Source organism: Megascapheus bottae, chromosome 33 (genome assembly GCF_031878675.1).
Source record: "Megascapheus bottae isolate mThoBot1 chromosome 33, mThoBot2.hap1, whole genome shotgun sequence".
NCBI classification, from domain to species: Eukaryota; Metazoa; Chordata; class Mammalia; order Rodentia; family Geomyidae; genus Megascapheus; species Megascapheus bottae.
The window spans coordinates 7,823,734-7,847,051 of NC_143541.1; the positions used below are offsets into that span (position 1 = coordinate 7,823,734).

The window sequence follows — 23,318 nt, forward strand, 5'->3', positions numbered from 1 at the left end:
CCCCTTCTCACAGAGATGAGTTAAAAACAACTTCTCCAGGCTGTGTTTCCTCGGGCCTGAGACCTGTTGAACTCAGTTCTGGCTGGGTGGAACCGGTATCAGGGGCAGTGGTTGCTATCTAGCCGTGATCTAACAGATCCGCCTCCTCTCTCTATGGATCTACAGACGAGTCAAGCCCTTCCTGAGCCTCGAGGGCCCCTGAACTATGACCCCTAGGTATGAGGGAGGAGATGAAGAGTTCCTGGAGAGACCCCGGGGTCCCTTTGGCCACGAACACACCTGAGGCCAGAAGACAAGCCGTGTTCGCTGAGTTATTCATACTATCTCCAGTACCCGACCTCCTTTGTTCACTCCTTTGTTGCCCACTCATCTTTTCACCAGCTCATTTACTCAGTTATTTGTTCATATTCCTTTGGACCTCGTTCCCTTCGTTCATTCACCCATTCCTTTATCTGTTTGTGATTTCCTGCAGATTAGGAATTTGACTGTCAACTGGGGAACACTGAGGTGAGCCAATCTTCCACGCAAGGCAAACACGGGGACAAGCAGCTCAAGCTCCTAGGGGCGCCCGTCCCCGCGCCCGCCCCGCCCCGCCCGGGAAAACGCGCGCTCTGCTCCGCGAGCGGCGCCGCTGCTCCGCTGCTCCGCCGCGGGCTCCAGGGGCAGAGCCGAGTGCCAGCGGCCGCGCTGCACCCCGCCCTGCTCGGCCGCCCATGCCCGACGCCCCGGCCCGCGGCCCTCCCCAGCGCTGCGCCGCGCCGCTCGGCTCGGCCGGGCCGGGACCGGGACCGGGCTGGCCAGGCCGGGCCGGGCCGCAGGGCGGCCGCGGGGATGCGGGGCTGGCGGAGGAACCTCGCGCTCTGTCTGCAGCGGCTGCCGGACGAAGGTAGGAGGCGGCCCCGTGCCGGCGGGGCCCTGCCCGGGGCCGGGCCAAGCGGGCCCGGGGCGCACGTGTGAGGCCAGGCCGAGGAGGGTCGGGGGAAGCGCGGGAGGGGAGCTCCCCGAGCGTGGAGCGTGATCGGGGTCACCGCGGGACACGGCGCGGCGCGGAGCCGCTGGAGCACCAGCGCCGGGGTGGGGGGCCGGGACCCGCCAGAGGCGGCTCGGACTGGGGCCCCGTGGACCCGTGCCTCCACCCAACTTCCCCTGGCACTCCTGGCGGCGCCGCTGCGTGGGCCCCGGAGCCCGCAGTTGCCCGAAGTTGAGAAGAGCCTGGCGTGGGCAGGGGCCCGGGCCCGGCCTGCCCTGCCGCAGCGCTGCGGCGCACCCAGCGCTCACCGACCCTCTGCTTACCTGTGGTCCGGCCTCCAGAGGGAGGGAGGAGGGTCAGGGAGGAGGAGGGCCAAGCCTCGGCCTGCCAGCAGCAAAGTTTGGGCTGCGTGCTAATTAATTTCCAGAGCTGGGATCCGGGACAGGTGAACCAAGAATGGCAGCTTCTGTCCCGTGGCTCACACCGGGGGGACACTCTGGGCAATGCAGGCCTGCCCCACACTTGCCTGCCTTTAACCTTCACAAGCACCCCAGAGAAGGGAGTGAGGCCAGCCTCAGAAGGGATGAGCCCCCCTCCTTCCCAAGGTCACACAGCCAGGAGAGGGGGGAGGCTGGGATGTGACCCCGAGTCCATATGGCTTTTGGTACTTTCCACCCCTCTTCCCTCCAGTCTGCTCCCCACAGCCACCCCCCCCCCCACATACATACACAATGGATGTCACCTAGTCTCATGGGAAAGCTCCATTTCCAACCCAGGCCAGGGTGTGTGGTGCTGGGGGTGACAGGAGACCTGGAACACTGGTCTTGTCCCTTGCCCTATTCCCCAAGGCTGAGTAAGTTCTTACCCCTGCACCACTGAGCATGCAGAGGGTCTTGCTTAGAGCATATCAGGCCTTAGCTGTTGCCCCAGATTGCTCTGATCCAGTGGACAGACCTTTAGGGTACAGGTTCATCCTTCAAGTTGAGGGAGGCAGGCAGAGGGGCTGTGACTGGAGTGTGGGACTTGGAGCAGAGCAAACTAAGGACATCTTGCAGAACCAGCTGACAAGTCACACTCCCTGAGGCTGACTTCCTGTTGTCCTGCCCAGGGCTTCAGGAAAGAAGATGTAAAGTCTTGGCCCCAGCAGATCATACAGCCTGGAGCAAGCTCAGGCCTCTAACCCTTCCACCCGTGTGCAGTGTTTGTGTGTGCATGTGTGGGGACGGTGCAGGGCATGTGGGTGGCATGTTTGAGATGCAGGTGGGGTGCGGATGTGTGACATGCATGAGACACAGTCTTATGACTGCTACAGTTGCTTTATCTGCCACTAGCCATCTCTTGGGCCAGGGCGGCCTTCTCAATCCAGAAGGTACTTAACATTTGAGCTTTCCCTGGAAAATCTTAGTTGGGACTGATCCTTAAGCTCAGCACGAAATCAGAGGATGGCTAGAACAACTGCCCACACTGGCAGGAAATTGCTACTCTGCAAGACAAAATCTCTAGCTTTTTCTGGGCCACAGGAAAATTGGTTCCTGTGGGATGGTCTCAAATGAACGGCTCTGAGATGGGTCCAGCATGGTGGAAAATCAGCCAAGCTGAGGGTGTCAGAGATGCAGTGACAGGGTCACAGACATAGCAGACATAGAGTAGAGCTTTAATCTGCCAGAGGGATATTTTGTACAAGACCAGCTCCTCTGAGTACCATGATGTTGAGTAGTTTAAGGCCTTGGGGGAAAAAGAGCAGTCTTAAGTAAAGACCAGTTCTAGACTCCCTTACAAGTGCCAAATTACGTGACCTTTGATATGCTACTAATTGTTTTGTTTTGTTTTAGCTGTAGTTTTGTGGGGTTCTTTCCTATCCATTAAGTAGGAAGAATGGTCATGAAGAATATGTACTAGCATAGCCTACTGCAAGGATCAGCACATAGTAGGTGCTCAAGAAACATGAATCCTCTATTCCATTATTCTATCCAGCTCACCTTCAGGTTTGGGGAAATGATTTGGAACATGCTCAGGGGAGGACTCAGGACCCCAGGGTTATAAATGGTCAACATGAGTCTCTATATTGCTAGAGTCTACAGGAATGCTGCAGGGTTTTCCCTACCAGGTAGCTACTTGACCACCACCTGGCCTGGCCAGGAATCATAACCCTGAGGAGAGACAGTGCGCCATGAGATCGGGGCCGGGGATTCTTCCTCCACCACATTCTTGGGGTATATGTGACTCTTGATCACATTCTCATGGACTGATCTTCCAACAAGCTCCAATGTGATCCTGTAGAGAGTAACACATTTTCTTCTGATAAGCCTTGGCCCCAGGACCAGTCACGTGCTCACGAACACGCAGGCCTTAGTCTTGAGGTGCCTAGTCCCGCAGACAAGAAGGGGGAAATGCCCAGGGCTTGAAGATGTGAGGGAGGTAGGATGGCCCAGCTGAGAAGTCAGATTTCCACCAGCAGCATATGCCACGGTGTGGACTGATGAATGCTCTCCCTTATACCAGTCCTTCTCGCTCTCTACTAGACATCTGGAATGTTAGCCAGAGGCTTAATAGACTCTCTGAAAGGGGGAAATAGGGACCCAAAGCAGCACCATGGAGATGGCTGTGAGGACTCGGGGCTCAGCTGTGAACAAGATGGAGACTTTCTGAGACAGGGGAGACAAAGAATCAGTAAGCCCAAGAAAGTCAACAGGATAGCTTTAGAGTACTCAGTGATAGGAGACAACCTAGGAACTTAGGTAAGACGTGGAGGAAAGCCCCAGGGGACAAGTTTCTCTCAATGGAGTCTAGGTGCTGGGGAAGGTGACTTGAACTGGAGCTAGAGAATGAGAAAGCCCAGCCAGACACAGTGCAGAGGGCAGCATTGCTCTGCAGGGCGCTGTGCAGAGAGGAAGAGCTGAGGGAGAGTGGTGAGGAGGGCAGACTCACACTGGGCCTGGACTGCTGGGGAAGGACTGGGTTGTACTCCATGATGGACACCTTTAGAGGACTCGATCAAGGACTGGGCTGGCACTGAAGATGAGCAGGGCTCTGAGGGAAGGGGGAAACAGCGGGAGAGGCATCCCAGGCTGAGAAATGGCAAAAGTAGGGGGGCGGAAGTGGGGAAACTTGGAAATGAGGCTGCCAAAAGGAAGACATTGAATGCCACCATGGGGAGCTGTCCACGGTGCTGATGGGTATGTGTTCCTGAGCGTGCAACTATGGGTGGTAGGGTGTGTGTGTGCGTGTGTCCCCTGTGATTCCCTGCTAGCTGATGTGTCCTATGCCAGTTACCTAGGAGACAACAGGAAGACGATAGGGCGGGATTTCATTGGCTACTCACGGATGCTGCTCAACTCTCTGTCAGAACCGCATGCAGGGATTACAAATGGTCCTTGTGGGCATGCCAAGTGCTGGAAGTGCGTGATGTTTGCTGCCCTGGGTCCTCGTGTGTGTGCCTACTAGTGCATGAATGCGTGCATGCCCAAGACTCAGACAAGCACATCTGGAGCTAATCAGCTCCCTGCTGGTGAAACATCTGCTTGCTGCCTGAAATCAGGTAGTAGGGAGCCAGATAAGAAGAACCGTCCATACTTGTGGAAGAATCTTTTGTTTTGCTTTAATCACTGCAACGTCAACAGCCAAACAGATCTGAAATGCCTCCTTGTATCTCCAGAAATATGAATAAAGCCTTGAATGGCAGAAGTTATTTCCTGTGATGCAATGTCAGTGAGCAGAATCCCCGTTTCCCAAGCCAGGGCAAGCCAGAGGGGCAGAATGAGATTGGGACTGAGTTTTCCTTCCTACACCTTTAGAACAACAGCATCTCTCTTTTGCTTTGTGGGTAAAAGGACAAGGAGTCCACACTCTGATTTTGTTTGTAAAGAGGAGGAGGGCACCAAAAGGATTCCTGTGTAGTGGATCTTCACAGTGGCAGCCCAAGTAAGCTTAGGAAGAGAAATAATTAAAACCACCTTCAGGGATGCAAGCCATTAGCATTGTCCATCTCTCTTCCCTTGCTTCTACCTCCTACACTGCAGTGTCTAGCAGATGATGCACTTGGAGAAGAGGCAGCAAGGGTTTCCACACCTGCTCTTGGCTTCTCAGTCCTGGGCTCCCTGTATGAGCCATCTCTGCCTCTTTCTTGTGTCCTATTGTGTTCCTCACTACTGATTAAATGTATTGTACTGGAAACACATCCAAGAGTGATTTCCATGTTTACAAATTGCCCTTCATGCTCCAATACTTACTGTAGGGCTCTAAACTTGTACATGCCATTACATAGGCAGGGCAAGAGACTCACAAAATGAGTGAAGAGAACCTCAGGGCCTTTGCACTCACTGTTCTCTCAGTTCCTATATTTAGATCCTCCTACATTTATGTCTTCAGAGAAACCTTCCCTGACAATCCCATCTACAACAGCAGTCCTTTCTCTCCCACTAGTATAGAAACGCCATGAAAGCTGGGTCTCTACAAATGAGAACAGTGCTGGCCCTTGGTAGTTGTACAATAGCTCTGTGTGGACTGTGAGTGAACTGGGCCCGAGGGGCAGAGCTAAACAGAGAACATAGGCCTCATAAGAGCTCTGTCTCAACTGGCCAGACTTTATCACAGAATCTAAAAATCTATGGAGTTTCACATAGGATCTATTTACTTTAAAATGTTAATTACCAAGGGGCGGGAGGAGGGAAATGGGGCAAAAACATGAGAGGGGGCCCAGGAGTTTGGCCTAGTGGTAGAGTGCTTGCCTAGCATGCACGAAGACCTGGATTTGATTCCTCAGCACCACATACATAGAAAAAAGCTGGACGTGGTGCTGTGGCTCAAGGGTAGAGCTCTAGCCTTGAGAAAAGTCCAAGGACAGTGCTCAGGCCCTGAGTTCAAGCCCCACAACTAGCAAAAATAAATAAATAAATAAATAGAATCTGGCTGGGAGTTTGGCCTAGTGGTAGAGTGCTTGCCTAGCATGCACAAAGACCTGGGTTTGATTCCTGGGCACCACATACATAGAAAAAGCCAGAAGTGGTGCTGAGGTTCAAGTGATAGAGCTCTAGTCTTGAGAAAGTCTAAGGACAGTGCTCAAGCCCTGAGCTCAAGACCAGAACTGGCGCACGCGCACGCGCACACGCGTACATTCACACACATACACACACACACACACACACACACACACACACAAAACATGAGATGGGGTGTCAATGTGTGAGAAGTGATGTACCCTCTGTCTGGCAAATTTAACTGTGACTCCTCTATACATTAATATATAATAAATAAATAAATAAAATGTTAACTACCAATTGAAATAAAAATCACTGTGGGTCAAATAGTCCTTCATCTGATCTTAAGTCCTCTCAGAGGCTCTGGTTTGTACCTTCTATACTCTTGGCCCTTCCTGGCTACAGTAAAGTTTTCTCACCACTTTACCCTACCGGAGGGCGTGTTCTGTCCCATCTCTGAGCTTTTGCTCAGGCTGCTGCCCTTGCCTGCAGTGCCCACAGTGGTTCTTCCTGTCATTTTTGGCACTCATCTTATGACTGCCTTCAAGACCAGGCTGTGGGCCCTTTCTCAACGAAACAGAATTAGTCCCCCTGCCACAAGTGTTGGCACCTAACTGCTCATCTGCCTCCTTCCCCACGTGGGACTTTGTAGGAACATGGGCCTGTCTCATTTACCTGTGGAAGAAAGCAAAGGAGCCAGGCCTGAGATGGCTCTTCCTACATCCCTATCCCGTGAAGAAAGAGACAGGGCAAGGACTTGTCCTGAGCTGCCCCTTAGCAAAGGGAACCCTGAGAAGCTGAACAGCCTCCCCATGGCTTATGTGCAGCCTCTACCCTTCCTGATCCTTAGTCAAACCTCCAGGCCATACCAAGTGGCTGACTTCCAGCCCAGCCAGCTGCCCCAAGCTGTATAAGTATGAATGACTCTGCCTCTGAGTCTCCCTTGTCTTCTCTGCAAAATGAGAGCCTCACCGCTCTAAGAGTTATGGTGAGAATCCAGAGATGACAAATGGGAGAATACAGTGGGATCAAGACTAGACTGATGGAGGTGGAGCCTAGGTACCCAGGGAACAGGACCATACTGGCCTGGCAGTACAATATCTCTGTCCTGGGGCACTCTCCATGACCACAAGCTTGAGAGCTGAATGCCAGTGGGATCCCAAAGAGTGCACGGGGCCAGAGGTAGGAAAGTGGGGTCTGTCTCAGTTCGTTGACCAATTTCTGTGGCTACCTATCTAACCCGTCTGGGCCTCATTTACTTTTCAGGAAAATAATAAAATAACCCTCTCCAAAGGGATGCTGTGTGAATCTAATGAGATCAAATGGAATATGTTCTGAAATGTACCTGTGAAAATCCTTCAGAGAAATGATGGTGAGGGAGGGCACTGCCTGACAGGTGATATTGGAACAGGGTCTTGAACCTGTGAGTGAGCAAGGCTATACTACTCCTGACAATCAGCCATCCGGTTGTGTCTTTGTGCTTTATGCATCACCTATATTACTTTTTGTAACACCCCTATAAAGTAAGTACTACGTTTTTTTTTGGGTTTTTTTTTTTTTTGGTCTGTTATGGGGCTTGAACTCAGCCTGGGTGCTGTCCCTGATCCTCTTGATGCTGAAAACTAGTGCTCTACCACTTGAGCCACAGGGCCATTTTCAGTTTATGAACAGTTAATTGGAGATAAGAATCTTTTGGGGACTTTTCTGCGTGGGCTGGCTTCAAATTGTGATCCTCGGATCTCAGCTTCCTGAGTAGCTAGGATTATAGGTGTGAGCCACTAGCTCTAGTTCATTAGTGTGTGTGTGGTGATAGGGATTGAAAACAGGGCCTTGCATATACTAGGCAAGCTTTTTACACTTGAGTTACATCCCCAGTACTTGGTTTTTGGAGACAGGGCCTCATTCTGCAGCTCAACTGGCCTCAAACCAGAGATTATGGGTGTGTGCCACCACACACAGCTGAGAAAGTTATTATTTCTTTTGTTTCCTCTCACATTAAACTTTGTTTTAGGTAGGTACTATACTTAATCCCACTTTCCAATGAGGAAACTGAGACAGAAAGGTTACAGATTTGCCCACAGCCATACAGTAAGGAGTGGAACGAGGATTTGAACCCAGGCAGCTTTAAGAATGGCTAACATTGCAGAGTGGATGTCTGTCCCTTGGTCTCAGAGTGACCCTTCGTGGACCGTGGATGAGCTCCTTCCCTCCCAGGACCGCACATGGGACTCTACTCTAGTTCTGACAAGACACTGCTGCTAGAAGACAAGGGGAAGGCAGAGATAATTATGTCTGGCTCACAGCCAGGAAAACTTGTATTCGGGTCAGCTTTAAGTGAGAGGGGAGATTTCAAGGAAAAGTAGAGATTTTCAGCTTTCTTCTGAAGATCTGACCACCTTGCACTTGCATTTGTGCTGGCAGCTGTGAGACACACTGCCATATTCCCCACCCAGCCTTCTGCTCACTGACTCACCCAACCAGCCCACAGAGGCCCCTGTGTTCAGACCTTTTCCTCACTAACAAAAGGAATTTGAGCTTTTTAGGTAGCTGAAAGGTTTTCCAGAGAGAGAGAGAGAGAGAGAGAGAGAGAGAGAGAGAGAGAGAGAGAGAGACAGAGAGAGAGACAGAGAGAGAGACAGAGAGAGAGACAGAGAGAGAGAGACAGAGAGAGACAGAGAAAGAGAAAGAACAAACTTACAAAAGCTCCCAACAGCTGCTAGAGGGGATAGGAAGCAAGTTGAAAGTGACTTTATTAGGCACATCAGCTTAGGGTCTTCTATATTCTCTGCCCTTGTCACCTTATCAGATGAGGAAACAGAACCTGCAGATGTAGACTTCATGGGGAAAGGATTAAAAGACCAGGACATAAATACCAAGGTGTATAGGATACATCATCCATACATCATCTTTATAATAAAATTTTTAAAAAGGTGTATAGGACAAAAGAAACAACTCACAGAATTCAAAGCTAAGCCCCAGCCCAGAATGGAACAGTATTTCTGGGACACATCACTGATAAAGAATAATATCCTGAGTGCATAAAGATATCCTGGAAGTCAATAAGAAAAGATAAGCAATCTAGGGTATGGCACTAGATCTAAGCAGCAGGTTATTAGGAGAAACATGAATGGCCAGAGAGAAGATGGGAGATGGACAGCCTCACTATCTTAGGGGATCATTCTATTAGTGCCAGGATATGGTCACAAACAATAGGATGATATCAATTTTAGGAGGAAATTTAAAAATTCCCAGCTCTTGCATTGGTGAGACTCTGGCAGCAGACCCTGAACATAAAGTTAATGAGAAGGAGCACACTAAAGGAGACTGAACAGTTCTTTCAGTGTACAAAGCAAGTGTCTCTGCCAAGTCCTTCCTTTCCTAAGTATGCATTCTAGGGAAATACCTCCTACAAATGCGTTAGGCAACACACTGCATTGCTAATGAAAACCGAAGGGGAACTGCTTGAGAACTGCAGGGCCACACAGCTCAAGTCAAACACCTTTCATCAGCAGCATCTCCTCCTTCCCTGTGGTAGGAAATCATTCCTAATTGTAGCATCATAACCATCACCATCACCACCACCACCATCATCATCATCAGACCCTCCATCATTCTCCCCCATTCTCCCTACCCCCAGCATTCTTCCTTGACTAAGTTTCTGTGAATGATTTATTTCCCCCTTTTTTACACAAATGATGGGATCCTATCTTATGCTCTGCCCTCTGCTTTTCTACCATGAGATACAGGATACACAAAGGAGAGGGATAAGAATGTGTGCTTTCTATAAAAGCAGCACAGGAAGTCCCCACTGCTTCTGTCCCAGGTTCAAGCTACAGAATATGCCTGGCACTGTGTGCCACAAAGCTCTCCCAAGGACTGTTCCACTTGTGCTGCCTCTTAAGACTTATGCAATTGAAAACAAACAGATCAGCTTTGGGCCTGTCAACCTGCAGGATGGAGAAACTTGGTCCAAAGTGGGGCAGGGGAAGGGCCAACCATGAGATCACAGATGTGGAAGCTAGAGCAGAGTCTGGGAAGACACTCAGTGAGTCCAGGCCCTGGGGACTCCCACTGGGGAAGGAGCCCTTCAAATAGCCACTCTACCTTCAACCAAGTGAACAAATGCTTACCCTCTATGTCCATTTCTTAGTGCAAGGTAAGAAATGATTCGCTTATGAAAATTCCCCACCAGAGTCCCTGGAGCCTGAAATATAGAGCTTGCTTTATGTGCCAGCAGACTGAACTTCAAGCTGGGCACGGGTGGCTCATGCCTGTAATCCTAGCTACTCAGGAGGCTGAGATCTGAGGGTGACAGTTCAAAGCCAGCCCCAGCACTAAAGACCGTGAAACTCTTATCTCCAGTTAATCTCTAGAAAACCGGAAGTGGTGCTGTAACTCAAGGGTAGGGCAGTAGCCTTGAGCTAAAGTGCCCAGGGACTGTGCCCAGGCCCAGACTTCAAGCCCTATGACCCACCAAAAAAAAAAAAAAAAAAAAAGATTGGTATCTGGGATGTTCAGTGTGCCTAGGATGAGTGCAGTCCTGGAGGGCAGGCAAGCAGGGGTAGAGACCCCAGGAGCCTCCCTCAGTGGGGGTGAAGGGGCTTCAAGAGTCCATACCTAACTAAGGACGGCAGGAAAAGCCCTTCTAAAGAGACCACTTGGTCTAGCCCTCTTGGGTCCTGGGGGTGGGACAATGGCCAGAAGGTCCCAACAAGGGACACTTTTTTGAGTGCTTTCAGTCATTCTTTCATTCTAAGAATACGCCAGACTGAACACAACAGACCTTCTCTGAACAACTCTGGATCAAATACCAACAATTTGCTGGGACTGTAAAAATGGAAAAATGGTTAAGAGCTTGGTAACCCTTGCCCTCAAAGAACTCACAGGCTCAGCTAGCGATCTCTTGAGTAGCAGTATAGAATGGCCATATCCACCAGGACAGACTCCTGAGAACAGTGGGAAAATAGGAAGAGTTTCAGTTGACATCTATGTTCTATTTCGCATAGATGGTTCCACTTTTGCCTAGGTTGTATAATGTGTATGATGTATACATGTAGTGAAATGTCATAATCCATAAATATATGTACATATACATTATAAACATACATTTACTACTGCAGAGTAATGCACAATTCTTCTTTTATAGATGGAGGTTCACAGACCAAAAAGAACTGCCTCCCCATAGGGAGTGCATTAGTCCAGGGGACTCTGGGCTGCAATCTGGCACAGGGTAACCAGTATTTATTGAGCATCTCCTAAGGGCTGGACAGGATGGGTACTCTGAAGTTTTTTGAATGCAGTGCCTACCAAACTCAAGCTGGAGATAAATCCAAGTGTCTATGTTAATGGCGTGGAAAGGATAGGGCACTTAATTCCATGGTAGTGGTCAGAAGTGAGGCCTTTAGAAAACAATCGAGTTTAGATAGGGTCATTAAGGTGGAGCCTCCACGACCTAATACATAGAGGTACCCATGTGCACATGCACGCAGGCAGGCACATGCACACATACACACAATCTCCTGTCAGAGAATGCTTTGCATAGCCTGTACTGTGCACCAAGAAGGCTTACCAAAACTATAGCCAAGATAAATCTTCTTTATTAAGTTATCCTGCCTTGGGTACTTACAGTAACAAAAATGTACCAATATTCCATTTGACAGAAAGGAGACAAACTCAAAGAGGGGTTTACCCAGGTTAGTGCTCAACTGCACTCCGGCTCAGCCCTCCCAGTGCAAACTTTCCTGGCTAGTTTCAATGTTCTTCTTTTAGTATATTTCCAACTTAAGAAAAGCTTTTAAAGATATTTTTGGACATTATAACTATTTTTAGTAATGAAACAGCTATACCAATAAACAGAGCCACACATCTTTCTAGCCTCTGGCTATCATTTTAAAAAGTAGTTAACCACCAGGCACTGGTGGTTCTGGAGGTGTGAGCCTCTATACACACTCAGGAGACTGAGATCTGAGGATTGCAGTTCAAAGCCAGCTCAGGTACAAGAAAGTCAGTGAGATTCTTATCTCCAATTAACCACCAGAAAACCAGAAATGGTGCTGTGGCTCAAGTGGTAGAGTGATAGCCTTGAGCTGAAGAGCTCAGGGACAGTACCCAGGTGCAAAGTTCAAGTCCCATAACCAACCAAAAAAAAAAAAAAGAGTAGTTACCCTTATATTAAATGACTTTCAGGCTCGACATGTAATTGTCAAATATAGATGCTTTTGATATTAAGATAAAGACCAAGAAGAAAACTAAGATCAACCTCAAACAATCTATTTCCCTGGGCAATGTGGTATGCATTCCCCCATATTTTTCAGTTTTTGTGGTTTTTTTTTCTGTTTTTTGGTTGTGGGGATTGAAATCAGGTCCCTGGCAGGTGCTCTACTACTTGAGCCACATCCCAGCTCTTGTTTTCTTTCAGATATTTCATGTTTATGCCCAATCTAGCCTACGTACAATTCCTGTACAGCTGGATGACAAGCACACACACAGCCACATGGATGTAACATCTGGCAAATCTCTTGTCCAGACTGGCCTGGAATTGAGAGACTCCTGATCTCCGCCTCTGAGCAGCTGGCATTATAGGTATAAACAATTGTGCCTGGCTCATTGTCTGTTCTTGTTAGTATCATACCTTACAGTAGCATACATAGTATCATACATACATTGTAGTACGTTTTGCTTCTTATTCACTTGGCTTTCCAGGACCAGCATTTCTTCTTGCAATATCCTGCTCCAATGAGTGGCATACTGTGCCCCTACAGTTGGACACCAAGGTTATTTTTAGCCCTTTGCTTTCATAAAAATGCCACTGTGAAAGAGGTATCAATGTGTGAGAAGTAATGTACCTACTATCTGGAAAATGTAACTGTAACCCCTCTATACATTACCCCGACAATAAAAAAATAATAATAATGAAAAAAATGCCACTGTGAGACTCCACTTTCCTGTGGTTGTCATCAGCCTGTAACGTAGTTCTGGGTAGGCTTCCCCCAAAGACGCTGTTTCTTACACTTGTCATTCTTAATGGCCACATAATCTGGATTATTATTATTCCTCAGGTTTTAGGCCACTTTTCCCTCTCTATCTGTCATGGCCTCCTGGCTTTCCCTCCAGGAGTGAGACTCCCACTTTCCAGCTCCTTTGATTTGGAAATCTGACCTCCAGAGGGAAAGGTTCTTGTCACTGCTGCCTAGACCCCCTGTAATTTCACCCTCCTCTTGCACTCTGGCACTGACCTTCAGACCTCAGATGATGTGTCTTCATTTTCCCATTGTCTAAGTAGCATGAACCAGTCACTGTCTACGTGTGACTTGGTGGGGTGCAGTAATGAACAAGCCCAAGTCTGTCCTTACAGAACAGGAGAGGAGGACTTTACACCAGGGGACAAATGAAGACATTCAGAGGGAGGAGCTCTGCTCAGAAGATGGGGAAAGGCAAGGAGATGGACGGGGGTGGGCATGGAGGGGCTTCAGTGCCAGGGGAAGCGGAGGAGCCTCCGCCCCTTGGAATGGCAGTGTGCATGTGTGAGAGAGCAGGAGTATGGAGTGGAAGGAGGCTAGGCTCTTCCAGTGTCAGGGTTTATCAAGGCACTGCCAGGTCCTGATTTGTCATGCCTGTCTCTTTTCCTGCTGTCCCTTCTGCTTCTCATTTTAGGACTTTCCATGTCCTCATCTGCAAGCAGCAATAGCAATAATCCTGGCCTCTTGGCATGGGGAGGGAGCTAGGGAGGCAGAGAAGACAGCCCATGCTGGCCACCACAGTTGTCACTGCTCATGACAGCCACAGGCACCCCCGCATGCAGCATGCAGAGTTCCCCAGGCTGCTCTCTGCCTCCTTCTAGTCTAACCTGCCCACATGTTGCAGTGCACATGTTGGTGTCCTAGGACAATGTGCCCCATTATCTGCAGTCCTTCCCTCCACTTCTCAGCCCCAGAACTGGGCCACGGCCCGGTGCTTGCTAGAGGAACTGTCCTGGTAGAAGGCACGGGCTGTTTCTGGCCTCCCCAGCCCCACAGCCATCAGGAGGCTCCAAGAGCACTGACAGGGCTCACCAATACTAGCTCGGAGACTTGGAATCAACCATCTTTCATTTATTTATGCATATATTTATAGGTCCAAGGCCAGGACTCAACTTGGTACCTGCTGCTCTTGCTCACTGGCTAGACCCCTACCAACTGAGAGTCAGGCGTCCAACCCCTGAATCAAGCATCTTTAAAAATACTCTTTTACCATGAAATCTCCATCATGTTTGTTTGAGTGGGAGTGCCCTGAAACCTTACCTTCAGGAGCCCTGAAGGGAGATGGCAGGTGGCCCCTTGGGGACAATCAAAAGCAATTGCATTGGATTCCTTGCACTTCATTTAATGAAAAGGCCCTGCGGGGAGGCAGAGGCAGTGAGGCAGGCAGGGCCTGTGGGCTGTGGGCTGGAGTGATTCGGAAAGATTTATAGTGCTTCATAAAAGATTCAGCTCCAGGCTGAGCTTGGAGCTGCTGACTGGGCTCAGTGCCTGGGCTGTCTTTGTAGCATGGGAGCAGGGCCTGGGACTCCCCATCACTCTAAAGGCTTTGTGACTGTGGCAAGTCCTGAGCCCTGATTAGGCTCTGCAGTATAGTATTCCTGGGCAGTTTTCTCCCCTAGCCCATGACTCTGCTTTCTACTAAAAACATGTTTCAAAGCAATGGCACCCTTGTAAGTTCCTCTCCTTTGCAGCCTGCATTCCTCCTTTCCGAGGTGCTGAGGCTACAGGAAGTCCTCTGGAAACCCTGGATAGTGTTAGGGGCTGTGGTTGCTTGGAGGTGGGAGGCAGGCACCTTCACGGAGTCCAGCTAGGGTATTGGGGATGAGCAAGAAGGGTGATTAATTTACACAGCCCCCTTGTGGAGCCCATCAGGTTTCATTTTCAACAGAGAAGGGCCCAGAGAATCATGGAACCCTCCTGGACCTAGAGCAACTAGTGCCAGAGGCAGGGATGTGGCCCCGTCCTCTCCTGGTGGTCTTTTCTCAAGCCCTTTGCTCAAGGATTTAGGACCCCTGCCTGGAGTTCAGCTACTCCACTCACTACCCAGGTGACCTGCTCCCTCTGACTCTCAATGTCTTCCCCTAAGAAATGAAGCCCCTTTGTGCTTGCCTAGCATGCATGAAGTCCTGGGTTTGATTCCTCAGTATCACATACACAGAAAAAGCTCGAAGTAGTGCCGTGGCTCAAGTGGTAGAACGCTAGCCTTGGGAAAGCCCCAGGACAGTGCCCAGGCACCTAGTTCAAGCCCCAGGACTGGTTGGGGGTGAGGTGGGGAGGAAGAAAGAGAAAATAAAGGAGAATGACAATACGCCCACCTTTCAGATGGCAGAAAATGGCCTACATTAGCTCCTGGTAACATTCCCTCCCCGAAAGGTTCTAATTTCAGGGCTGCTCACACTGCAGAGGGCACCGTACTCAGAAGGAGCTCTCCTCGTCACCATCGTCACCATCGTGGGCTTTCCTGGGCAGCCTGTGCTCCTGAGATGGAGGAGGCGGGAGGGAACTTGGCATACATTGTGGTGCAGATGGCAGGCACCTAATTTACTTACTTCCTCTTAATAAATATGCACAACACATAAATAAAATATCTCACTTGTCCCACTCTGCCCAGATCCAGGCAGGCAGTGACAGCCTCTCCATGTGGTATCTGACCAATCCTATCACACACTGGGAAGGGCTCCAACTTCCAGGAAGGGGTGCTGGATTTCCCTCCCAGCTGCAGAAAGCCCAATGAGACTGACTAGATTGTCCCAGGAGGTAGTGGATCCCTATGTGCATCAACTTTCCATCTCCATGACAAAATGCCTGAGGAAGTCAGCTTGAAGGAGGAAAGCTTTTATTTTGGCTCCCAATTTCAATCCATGGTTGGCTAGACCTATGATTGTCCATCATGGTTGCCCCAAGTCCATTGTTTCTGGGCCTGTGACAAGGTGGAGACATTGTGGGAAAAGGGTGTGGTGAAACAGAGCTGCTCAACTCATGATGGCTAGGAAACAGAGACTGGGAGGGAGAGGGACCAAGTTCAACCTTCCTGGCATACCTCCAGTGGCCCACATCCTCCAGCCAGTCCCACCGGCTGGTGTCTCATCTCCATGAGGGGATTCATCCACTGATGAAGTCAGAGCCCCCAAGACTGCCCTCAGCAATCATTCCCAAAACCAAATCAGCTGGCAAACAAGTCTCTAACTCAGAAGCCTTTCAGAGATTTTGGATTCAAACCCTAATAGGCCCCCATCAAGGCTGCTGCCCGAAGTGTGCCTGTCTTAGACCGGGCATCCCATTACTGATAAGAAAATACTGGAGATACTTAACCTAGAAAATGTTTCTTTGCTCACAACTGGGAAGTTCTGCTCTAAGACTGTTAGGACCTGTGGATGGGGAGAAAACACATCATGGCTAGAACATGTGGAAGAGCAAACAATTTAATTCACCAGCCAGGAAACAGAAAATGGGGCAGGGGGAGGAACACGGCCTTACAATTCCTTTCAAGGTTATGCCCCTATGCCAGTGGTTATGCCAGTGGTCCCTACCTGTAATCCTAGCTACTCAGCAGGCTGAGATCTGAGGATGGCAGTTTGAAGCCAGCCTGGGCAGGAAAATCTATCTACTATCCAGCCAGCAGTGGAGCTGTGGCTCAAGGGCAGAACATTAGCTTTGAGCAAAAGAAACACAGGACAGTACCCAGGCCCTGAGCTTCAAGTCCCAGGACCGGCACAAAACAACCAAAACTTCCAAAAAGGCCTACCTTCTAGACATTATGGCAGAGCAGTGCCACTCTAGGGACCAAGCTTTCAACACGTGGTGCTGTGGGGAACATATCACCCAAACCAGAGCAACATCCACCATCCTTCTAATGACATGGAGTTTACAAAAAGCCTGACATATATATATATATATATATATATATATTCACTTTATTGAGGTAAAACATATACAATACTCATGTTAATGTAATTTAAGAGGTTTTTTTCCTTTTCCTTTTTGTGATACTGGGGCCTGTCTCATACTTGCTAAGCAGGCACTCTGCCACTTAAGCCACACTCCCAGCCTTTCTTATATTTACTTACTGTTTTCTTTTGTGCTGGTACTGGGGCTTATACCAGGTCTTAATGGTCTCATTTGACTCTTTTGCTCATAGCTGGTACTCTGCCACCTGAGCCACAGTTCTAGTCCGACTTTTTTACTAGTTAACTGGAGATAGTCTCTTGGACTTTTCTGCTTTGGTTGGTGGGTTTTTTTTTAATTGTATTTTATTGTCAGGGTAATGTATAGAGGGGTTACAGTTATATTAATCAGATAGTGGGTATATACCCCACTATATACCCCTTCTCTGGTTGGTTTTGGACCATGATCTGTGTTCCTTACTCTCTCCGTCTTAGCTTGCTTCTGGTTTACACACATATTCTCTCTGGATTTTTTTTTGTCTGTTATGGGGCTTAAACTCTGGGTCTGGGCCTTGGTGCTATCCCTGAGCTATTCAGCTCAAGGCTAGCACTCTACCACTTCCAGCTTTTTGGGAGATAAGAGGTCACACAGACTTTCATGGTGGGTTGGCTTTGAACCGAGATCCTCAGATCTCAGCCGCCTAAGTAGCTAGGACTATAGGTGTGAGCCACTAAAGCCCTGCTTCTCTGGATCTCTTTTTGTCTTGTCTCCTTTTATCTTCTGACTCATGATGTGTTTCAATTTCTCATGGATTTCCTAAGAAATAAACATGGACCGTTTGTCACTTGTTCAATCCATCATGAACATCAATAGGAGAAGCAATCAACACAAAATAAAACTGAGATAGGCTAAAACTATGCACAGGAAACGTAGCTATTGATCTAAAATTTGACAAAAGAATCCAATCTCCATGCCAACTTTAAGTGCTGCAAACACCTGACCTGGGAGAATGAAGCTAACAAAATAGCCAGACAGAGAAGCCCGAGGGATATAAAGTTGTCTCTAATTAGTGATTAATGAATCAAGTCTTCATTATATGTTTTAATTAGGAAAGACCTGATCTCAATGAAATTGACCTCAATAAAGCAAAAAACAAGAATGGAAAACCATAGATGTGGCTAGTTTGCTGTTGAGAGGATGAATCAACAGTGGAAGTGGAAGTGACAGGGTTCGTGCTGGAAAGGGCCTCCTCAGTCATCAAAAGTTGCTGAGACATGGATGTTTGTATTGGAGATGTCCTTGCCATCTGACAGACATGTCCTAGGACATAACAGTACAACATGCCCTAGTATCTGGAAGGAGGACTTGTGCCGGGAAGCATTCCATGAATGCAGAGTGGAAAAGCAGGTGTCTGTTGATGGCCCAGTCGTGCTCTACTACTGGGCTGGGAGCTGCCAGACTGCACCTAAGAAAATCATCTGGTATGCTTCCTCTCTACCCTCAGAAGTGGCTAGCCACTGCAGTAACCCCACTGCGGTAAGGACTGAATCCTCCTGTGGTCCACATGCCCAGCATAGCTGGCTTCCAGCTACACTGGCATTTCCATTCCTGGAGAACAAGAAACAAACGAGAAGAAGAGTGGCATAATGAGCCCCGACTTGGCCTCTCTACTTAACAAGCTGTCACCTTTGTATGAGATGCCAAACCTCTGTGGCCTAGATTCTCCTTCTGGAAAGTAGGGTGAGTGGCACCCACAGTCCTAAGGATGGTGTGAATTGGTGCAGGACAGCTAGGGCCACGCCTGCTGCAAAGCAGCAATCTCCAAGTTCATTTTCCACCTTTGCTTTTGGCCCAAACCCCTGTATGCTCTTTGCATAGGATCATACTGACCTCCCAGAACTGCTCTGCTGTACCCTCACACCGCGTCCCAATCTTGTCCTCCAAGCACTCATGGCATTTAGTAAGGTACCTGGGCAGGAGCGCCACAGGTACTGGTCTGTCCCTCCCCAGCATTTAACAGATAACTCTCTGGGTGAACAGTCTGCTCCTCCCTCCAGTGATGAGTGCCAAGGTGTCATCAAAACCTGCCAGTGTCCCCCTTTCTTGTAAGGAGACTTGGGTTTATACAGGTCATTACTGCCTGTGGCTTCTCACACTGAGGATGGGCCTGACGCTGCCCTTCTCCTTCTCACACTGAGATGGGCCTGACGCTGCCCTTCTCCTTCTCACACTGGGGATGGGCCTGACGCTGCCCCTTCTCCTTCCTCCCTTGGCTCTGGGGAGACAGAGCAAGCTTCAGCAGATGCCCAAACAGATGTCAGCTGCCTCCCTGATGACAGCTTCTTAATTGCTTCTCCTCATCCATTTTGTTTTCCTGGCCCTGGGGCAGGCTCCTGAGGCTGCCACTCCCACTATGGGATTTTGGTGACAAAATGGTAACTCTGCCTGCTCTCTTTCTAGCATTCCCCTACATCCAGAGAGCCGCCCAAGACCGCCCCTTATTTAAACGTTACATATGCATGGGTGGAACACCAAGATTAAACTCTTGAGCAATTTGCACCCACGACAGGGGGGAAAATGAATGATTTGAGTGTAAAACAGTTCTTGTCAAGGATGGGGGTACTGCTGGGAGGAGGCAGAGTAAGTGGAGAGGGTGAAGGAAAGTGATTACGGTCAAAACGCTTTGTGTACAAGCGTGAAAATGAAACAATGAAGCTTGTTAAAACTGGTTTGAGAATGATGGAATTAGAGAGTAACGAGGCGGTAAGTCTGATCAAGGTACACTAAACGCATATATGAATGCCAAAAATGAAACAACCTTGTACAACTGATTCTAACAGAAAATATGGGGGGGGTGGGGAGGAGAATTTACCACACTGCTAGCTCCACATTGTGTCTCCCACCCTGCTCTACCCTGAGGCAGCCGTAGTTCTGACTGTGGATAACCATTCTTCTGTTTTCGTTAAACACACACGTTTGTTTTTGCCTGTTGTTTAAGTTCCTGTGCCTGGAACAACACGAGGCATCATCCGTGGAGCTCAAGGCCGTGTGTTTTCGGTCCGTCTACTCTGTGGCAGGAAGCATGGCATTCTTTTCCGTTGCTGTCTAGTATTCCACGGTGCGATCACGTCTTCGGCACGCAGATCTGCGTGTACGCGCCGTCAAGGGGAGCTACCAGGTCGCAGGGTGTGCGTCTCTGGAGTGGTCGGGTGTGTGTCTGGCCAGTCCCGGGGCTTGGGCTCGAGGCCGGGGCACGGCCCCCGAGCTGCTTTTGCACTGTCACAGGGAGACGCGCTCGGAGAATCACGCCAGGTCGGCTTCCTGGTGTCACTGCGGGGCGGCCACAGCTCCCCCAGCACAGCTCCCTTCCCCGGGGACCCAGAGGGTCCAGGCGACAGCGGGGATGGAGGAAACCGCGCGGCCCCGTCCCCGCTCCCCGCCCTTCCCCACGACCCCCCCAGCGCGCCCCCCCTCAAGGCCTCACCGCAAGGCAGGCGGCAAGGGGGTCCCCCTCAAGCTCCCACGACGTAGCTTACGGAAAAATGAAAGCCTGGTCACTCACGGTTCAGAGCCCTCCGCCCGCAGAGGGCCGGCCTGGGTGGTTTGTGGCCTGGGGCCACGCAGAGCAACATGGCGGCGGGCGAGGCGAGGCGAGGCGGCTGACTTCAGGCGGGAAGCCGCGGGGAGAGCGTGAGGGGCGGGGCCGGCGTGAGGGGCGGGGCCGGCGTGAGGGGCGGGGCCTGGGGCCACGCAGAGCAACATGGCGGCGGGCGAAGCGAGGTGGCTGACTTCAGACAGGAAGCCGCGGGGAGAGCGTGAGGGGCGGGGCCGGCGCGGGGGGCGGGGCGGGGCCGGCGCGGGGGGCGGGGCCTGGCTGGCTCTGGGCCCCGCCTTTTAAAGGGTCCGCCCCCTCTGGCCTCCGCTGATGGTGGAGGCCCGTGACAGCCCGGCCTCTGAACACTCTGGGGAGATCTGAAGTGTCACCCTCTGCTCTTGGTCGTCGTCCTCTGTGTTACCAACCATGAAACAGACCCGGCCTGTTTGACCCTGGAGCCTGCCGTCCTGGAATTTTCATTTACTTCTACATGGCACCTGTATCACAGGAACAGGTAGTCCAGAGGCAAATCACAGGCCTTTCCCGCCCCCATCAATATCTTTAATACATAAAAGACTTTTCTTCTTTGTATAATTACCATGACAGCATCCCCTCAACAGAATTATCCATTCATTCTTGATAGCTCATTGATGTTTATTCAAACTAGCATCCCAATAAGATCCTGGTATTGTATTGACCGGTCCCCCTCTTACATCTCAATCTACAGCAATCCCTTTACCCCCTTTCACCCCCTTATTGGTTGAGGAACAGGGTTATCTGCCCCATGGGATGTTTCCATAGTATTTTGTAATACGTCCCTTTTGTCCTGTCCCGTCTGTAAAAGTCTGAGTCTGACACTAGGTTTGCTTCTGTCCAGTTTAAGCCGCCTGACAGAGTGCCAAGGACTTCCTCTGCCCCTCAGGAGGCACAGAAGGTCAAGTTAGTCCACTTTGGGTGACTCAGCCCTGCTCAGGCCCACTCCGGAGCTTGGGGACCTCCTGTTCTCATTTTCGCTGCTCAGGGGCCATCCTTTCTCCTCTTAGCACTGTAGAACAGGGTTTTCTACTTTCGTTTCCTTTGCACCTATTTTCTGTGGTTCAACAATGACTTTCCCTCACTAGGTTCTCCTAAAATACTGCCAGCCCAGGACACAAAGGCAAATCGGCCCCCTGGTACCTCATACTTTGCCTTCAATTGTTTATTTCCAGAAAAATGAGTCCATACCTTAACTACCTCCAAAGGGACCAGTAAGGATTGTTCTTCTTTTGAAAATCATTATGCACACATGGAATATTACAGCTTTACATTCTTTTTGATGTTCAAGTTGTCCCAGATTTGTCCGGTAGGAGCCTCAGGACAGGTTTCTGCATCCTCATCTTCTCTCAGACACTGAGCACTCCCTTAATTCCTGAGACTAAAGAAAGGCCCAGGTAGGGATTTGGGGAAGTGGAATGTTCTTGAGTGTGTGAGTTCTGGTTATCTGACAGCTCGCTTTATTATTCTACCCATTTTCCACCTTGTAATTTATGACACCACTTCTCTTTTTCCCTTTTTTTTGTCTAAGACCAGGACTTGACCTCACTGACACTCATTCACTGAGTGTCTCATTGTGAACTCACTCATTAGCTCTCATGCCCTACCCTTGAGACACACCTCCAACCCAGCATCATACACATATTACAAGTCATTTCTCCTCTTTCCTCCATAGAAAATTAAGACCTGTATCTCTTGGGCTGACACAGGAGGTGCTTAATGTGTCTGATAAATGGATAGCCTGATGTCTTCTCCCTCCACCAGACTGAGGACGTACCAATTCTTCCCCTTTCTTGACTTCAGAGCCAGCCTTGAAAACCTGGGTCTAATTTAGATCAGTAGCACTGGGCAGCAGAAATGTCATATTGGGCCCATGGGGGAAGTGAAGGCCAGGAAGATTAAAGGAAAGGGATCTTTAATGAGATGCTAATTTGTTTCAGGAAGCAGGTAGGGGTAGCAGCAACCCAGAGCCCCTAGGGGCTGCATGAGGCTAAGAGAGGAATGGAAGAAAAAGAATCATGAACCTCTTGAGATCATTTTCCTTTTTTCAGTCCATCTTGTGGCTCTGTACAGCTGTCTCCTGTGTGTGTGTGCGCGTGTTTTCTGGGCCTCAAACTAAGGACTTTGCACTTGCTGAACAGGTACTCTATCACTCCAGCCACTCTTCTAGCCCAATTTATACTGTTTCTTAGATTGGATCTCGTTTTATGCCTTGGTCAGCCTGGACTGTGACCCTTTATTTTGGGTTGGTTGTGGAGCTTGAACTCAGGGCCTGGGCACTGTCCTCAAGCTCAAGGCAAGTACTCCAGCAAAATGGAGCTTATCTACCTCTGCTTCAGTGGGTCAGCCTAGAGCATCTTGAGGTCTCATCTCCCTTGAGAGGTCCGTGCTTCCCTCCTGTTCTCCCCAGGGCTGCCTTCTCTGTAGAAAGAACTCTACATAAACCTAGGGAGTCTGGGAGCTTGGTGTGTGCAGCTGGGGCATAGCTGGGCATGGGATAGCTGGAAGGCAGAGCCCCACATCCTCCTCCTGTGCTGACTCTGCTTTCTGCAGGATCTGCTAGTTCAACTGCTCAGTCAGGGCTTCTGTACCTGCAGAAATTCATTGTCCAGCTCTGGCTTCCTCCTCCTACATAGGTAGAAAATGAAGGGGTCTTTGTCAAAGGCAGCAGCTGGAGCACATATTATGTGTTCTGCTATTCATTCATTCATTTTTGTCTTCGCTGAGGTCCCTGTTATGCACTGAAACCTGGGACTTCAAGACAAGGACAATGCTAGATTTTTACCAAGGAAACCAGCCTGAAGCCAGGAATGGTGGCTCACACCTGCAATCTTAGATAC

General features: G+C 49.6%; 1 protein-coding gene across 1 annotated transcript in view; it reads left to right on the forward strand.

The window, feature by feature from the left end:
- Positions 1–831: 831 nt before the first annotated feature.
- The window catches only part of Grip2 (glutamate receptor interacting protein 2), a 59,967-nt gene continuing 37,480 nt past the window's right edge, over positions 832–23,318 (forward strand). The window contains exon 1 of the mRNA XM_090323950.1: positions 832–886. Within this exon, the coding sequence (XP_090180076.1) occupies positions 832–886 (55 nt within the window). The remainder of the gene's footprint in view (positions 887–23,318) is intronic.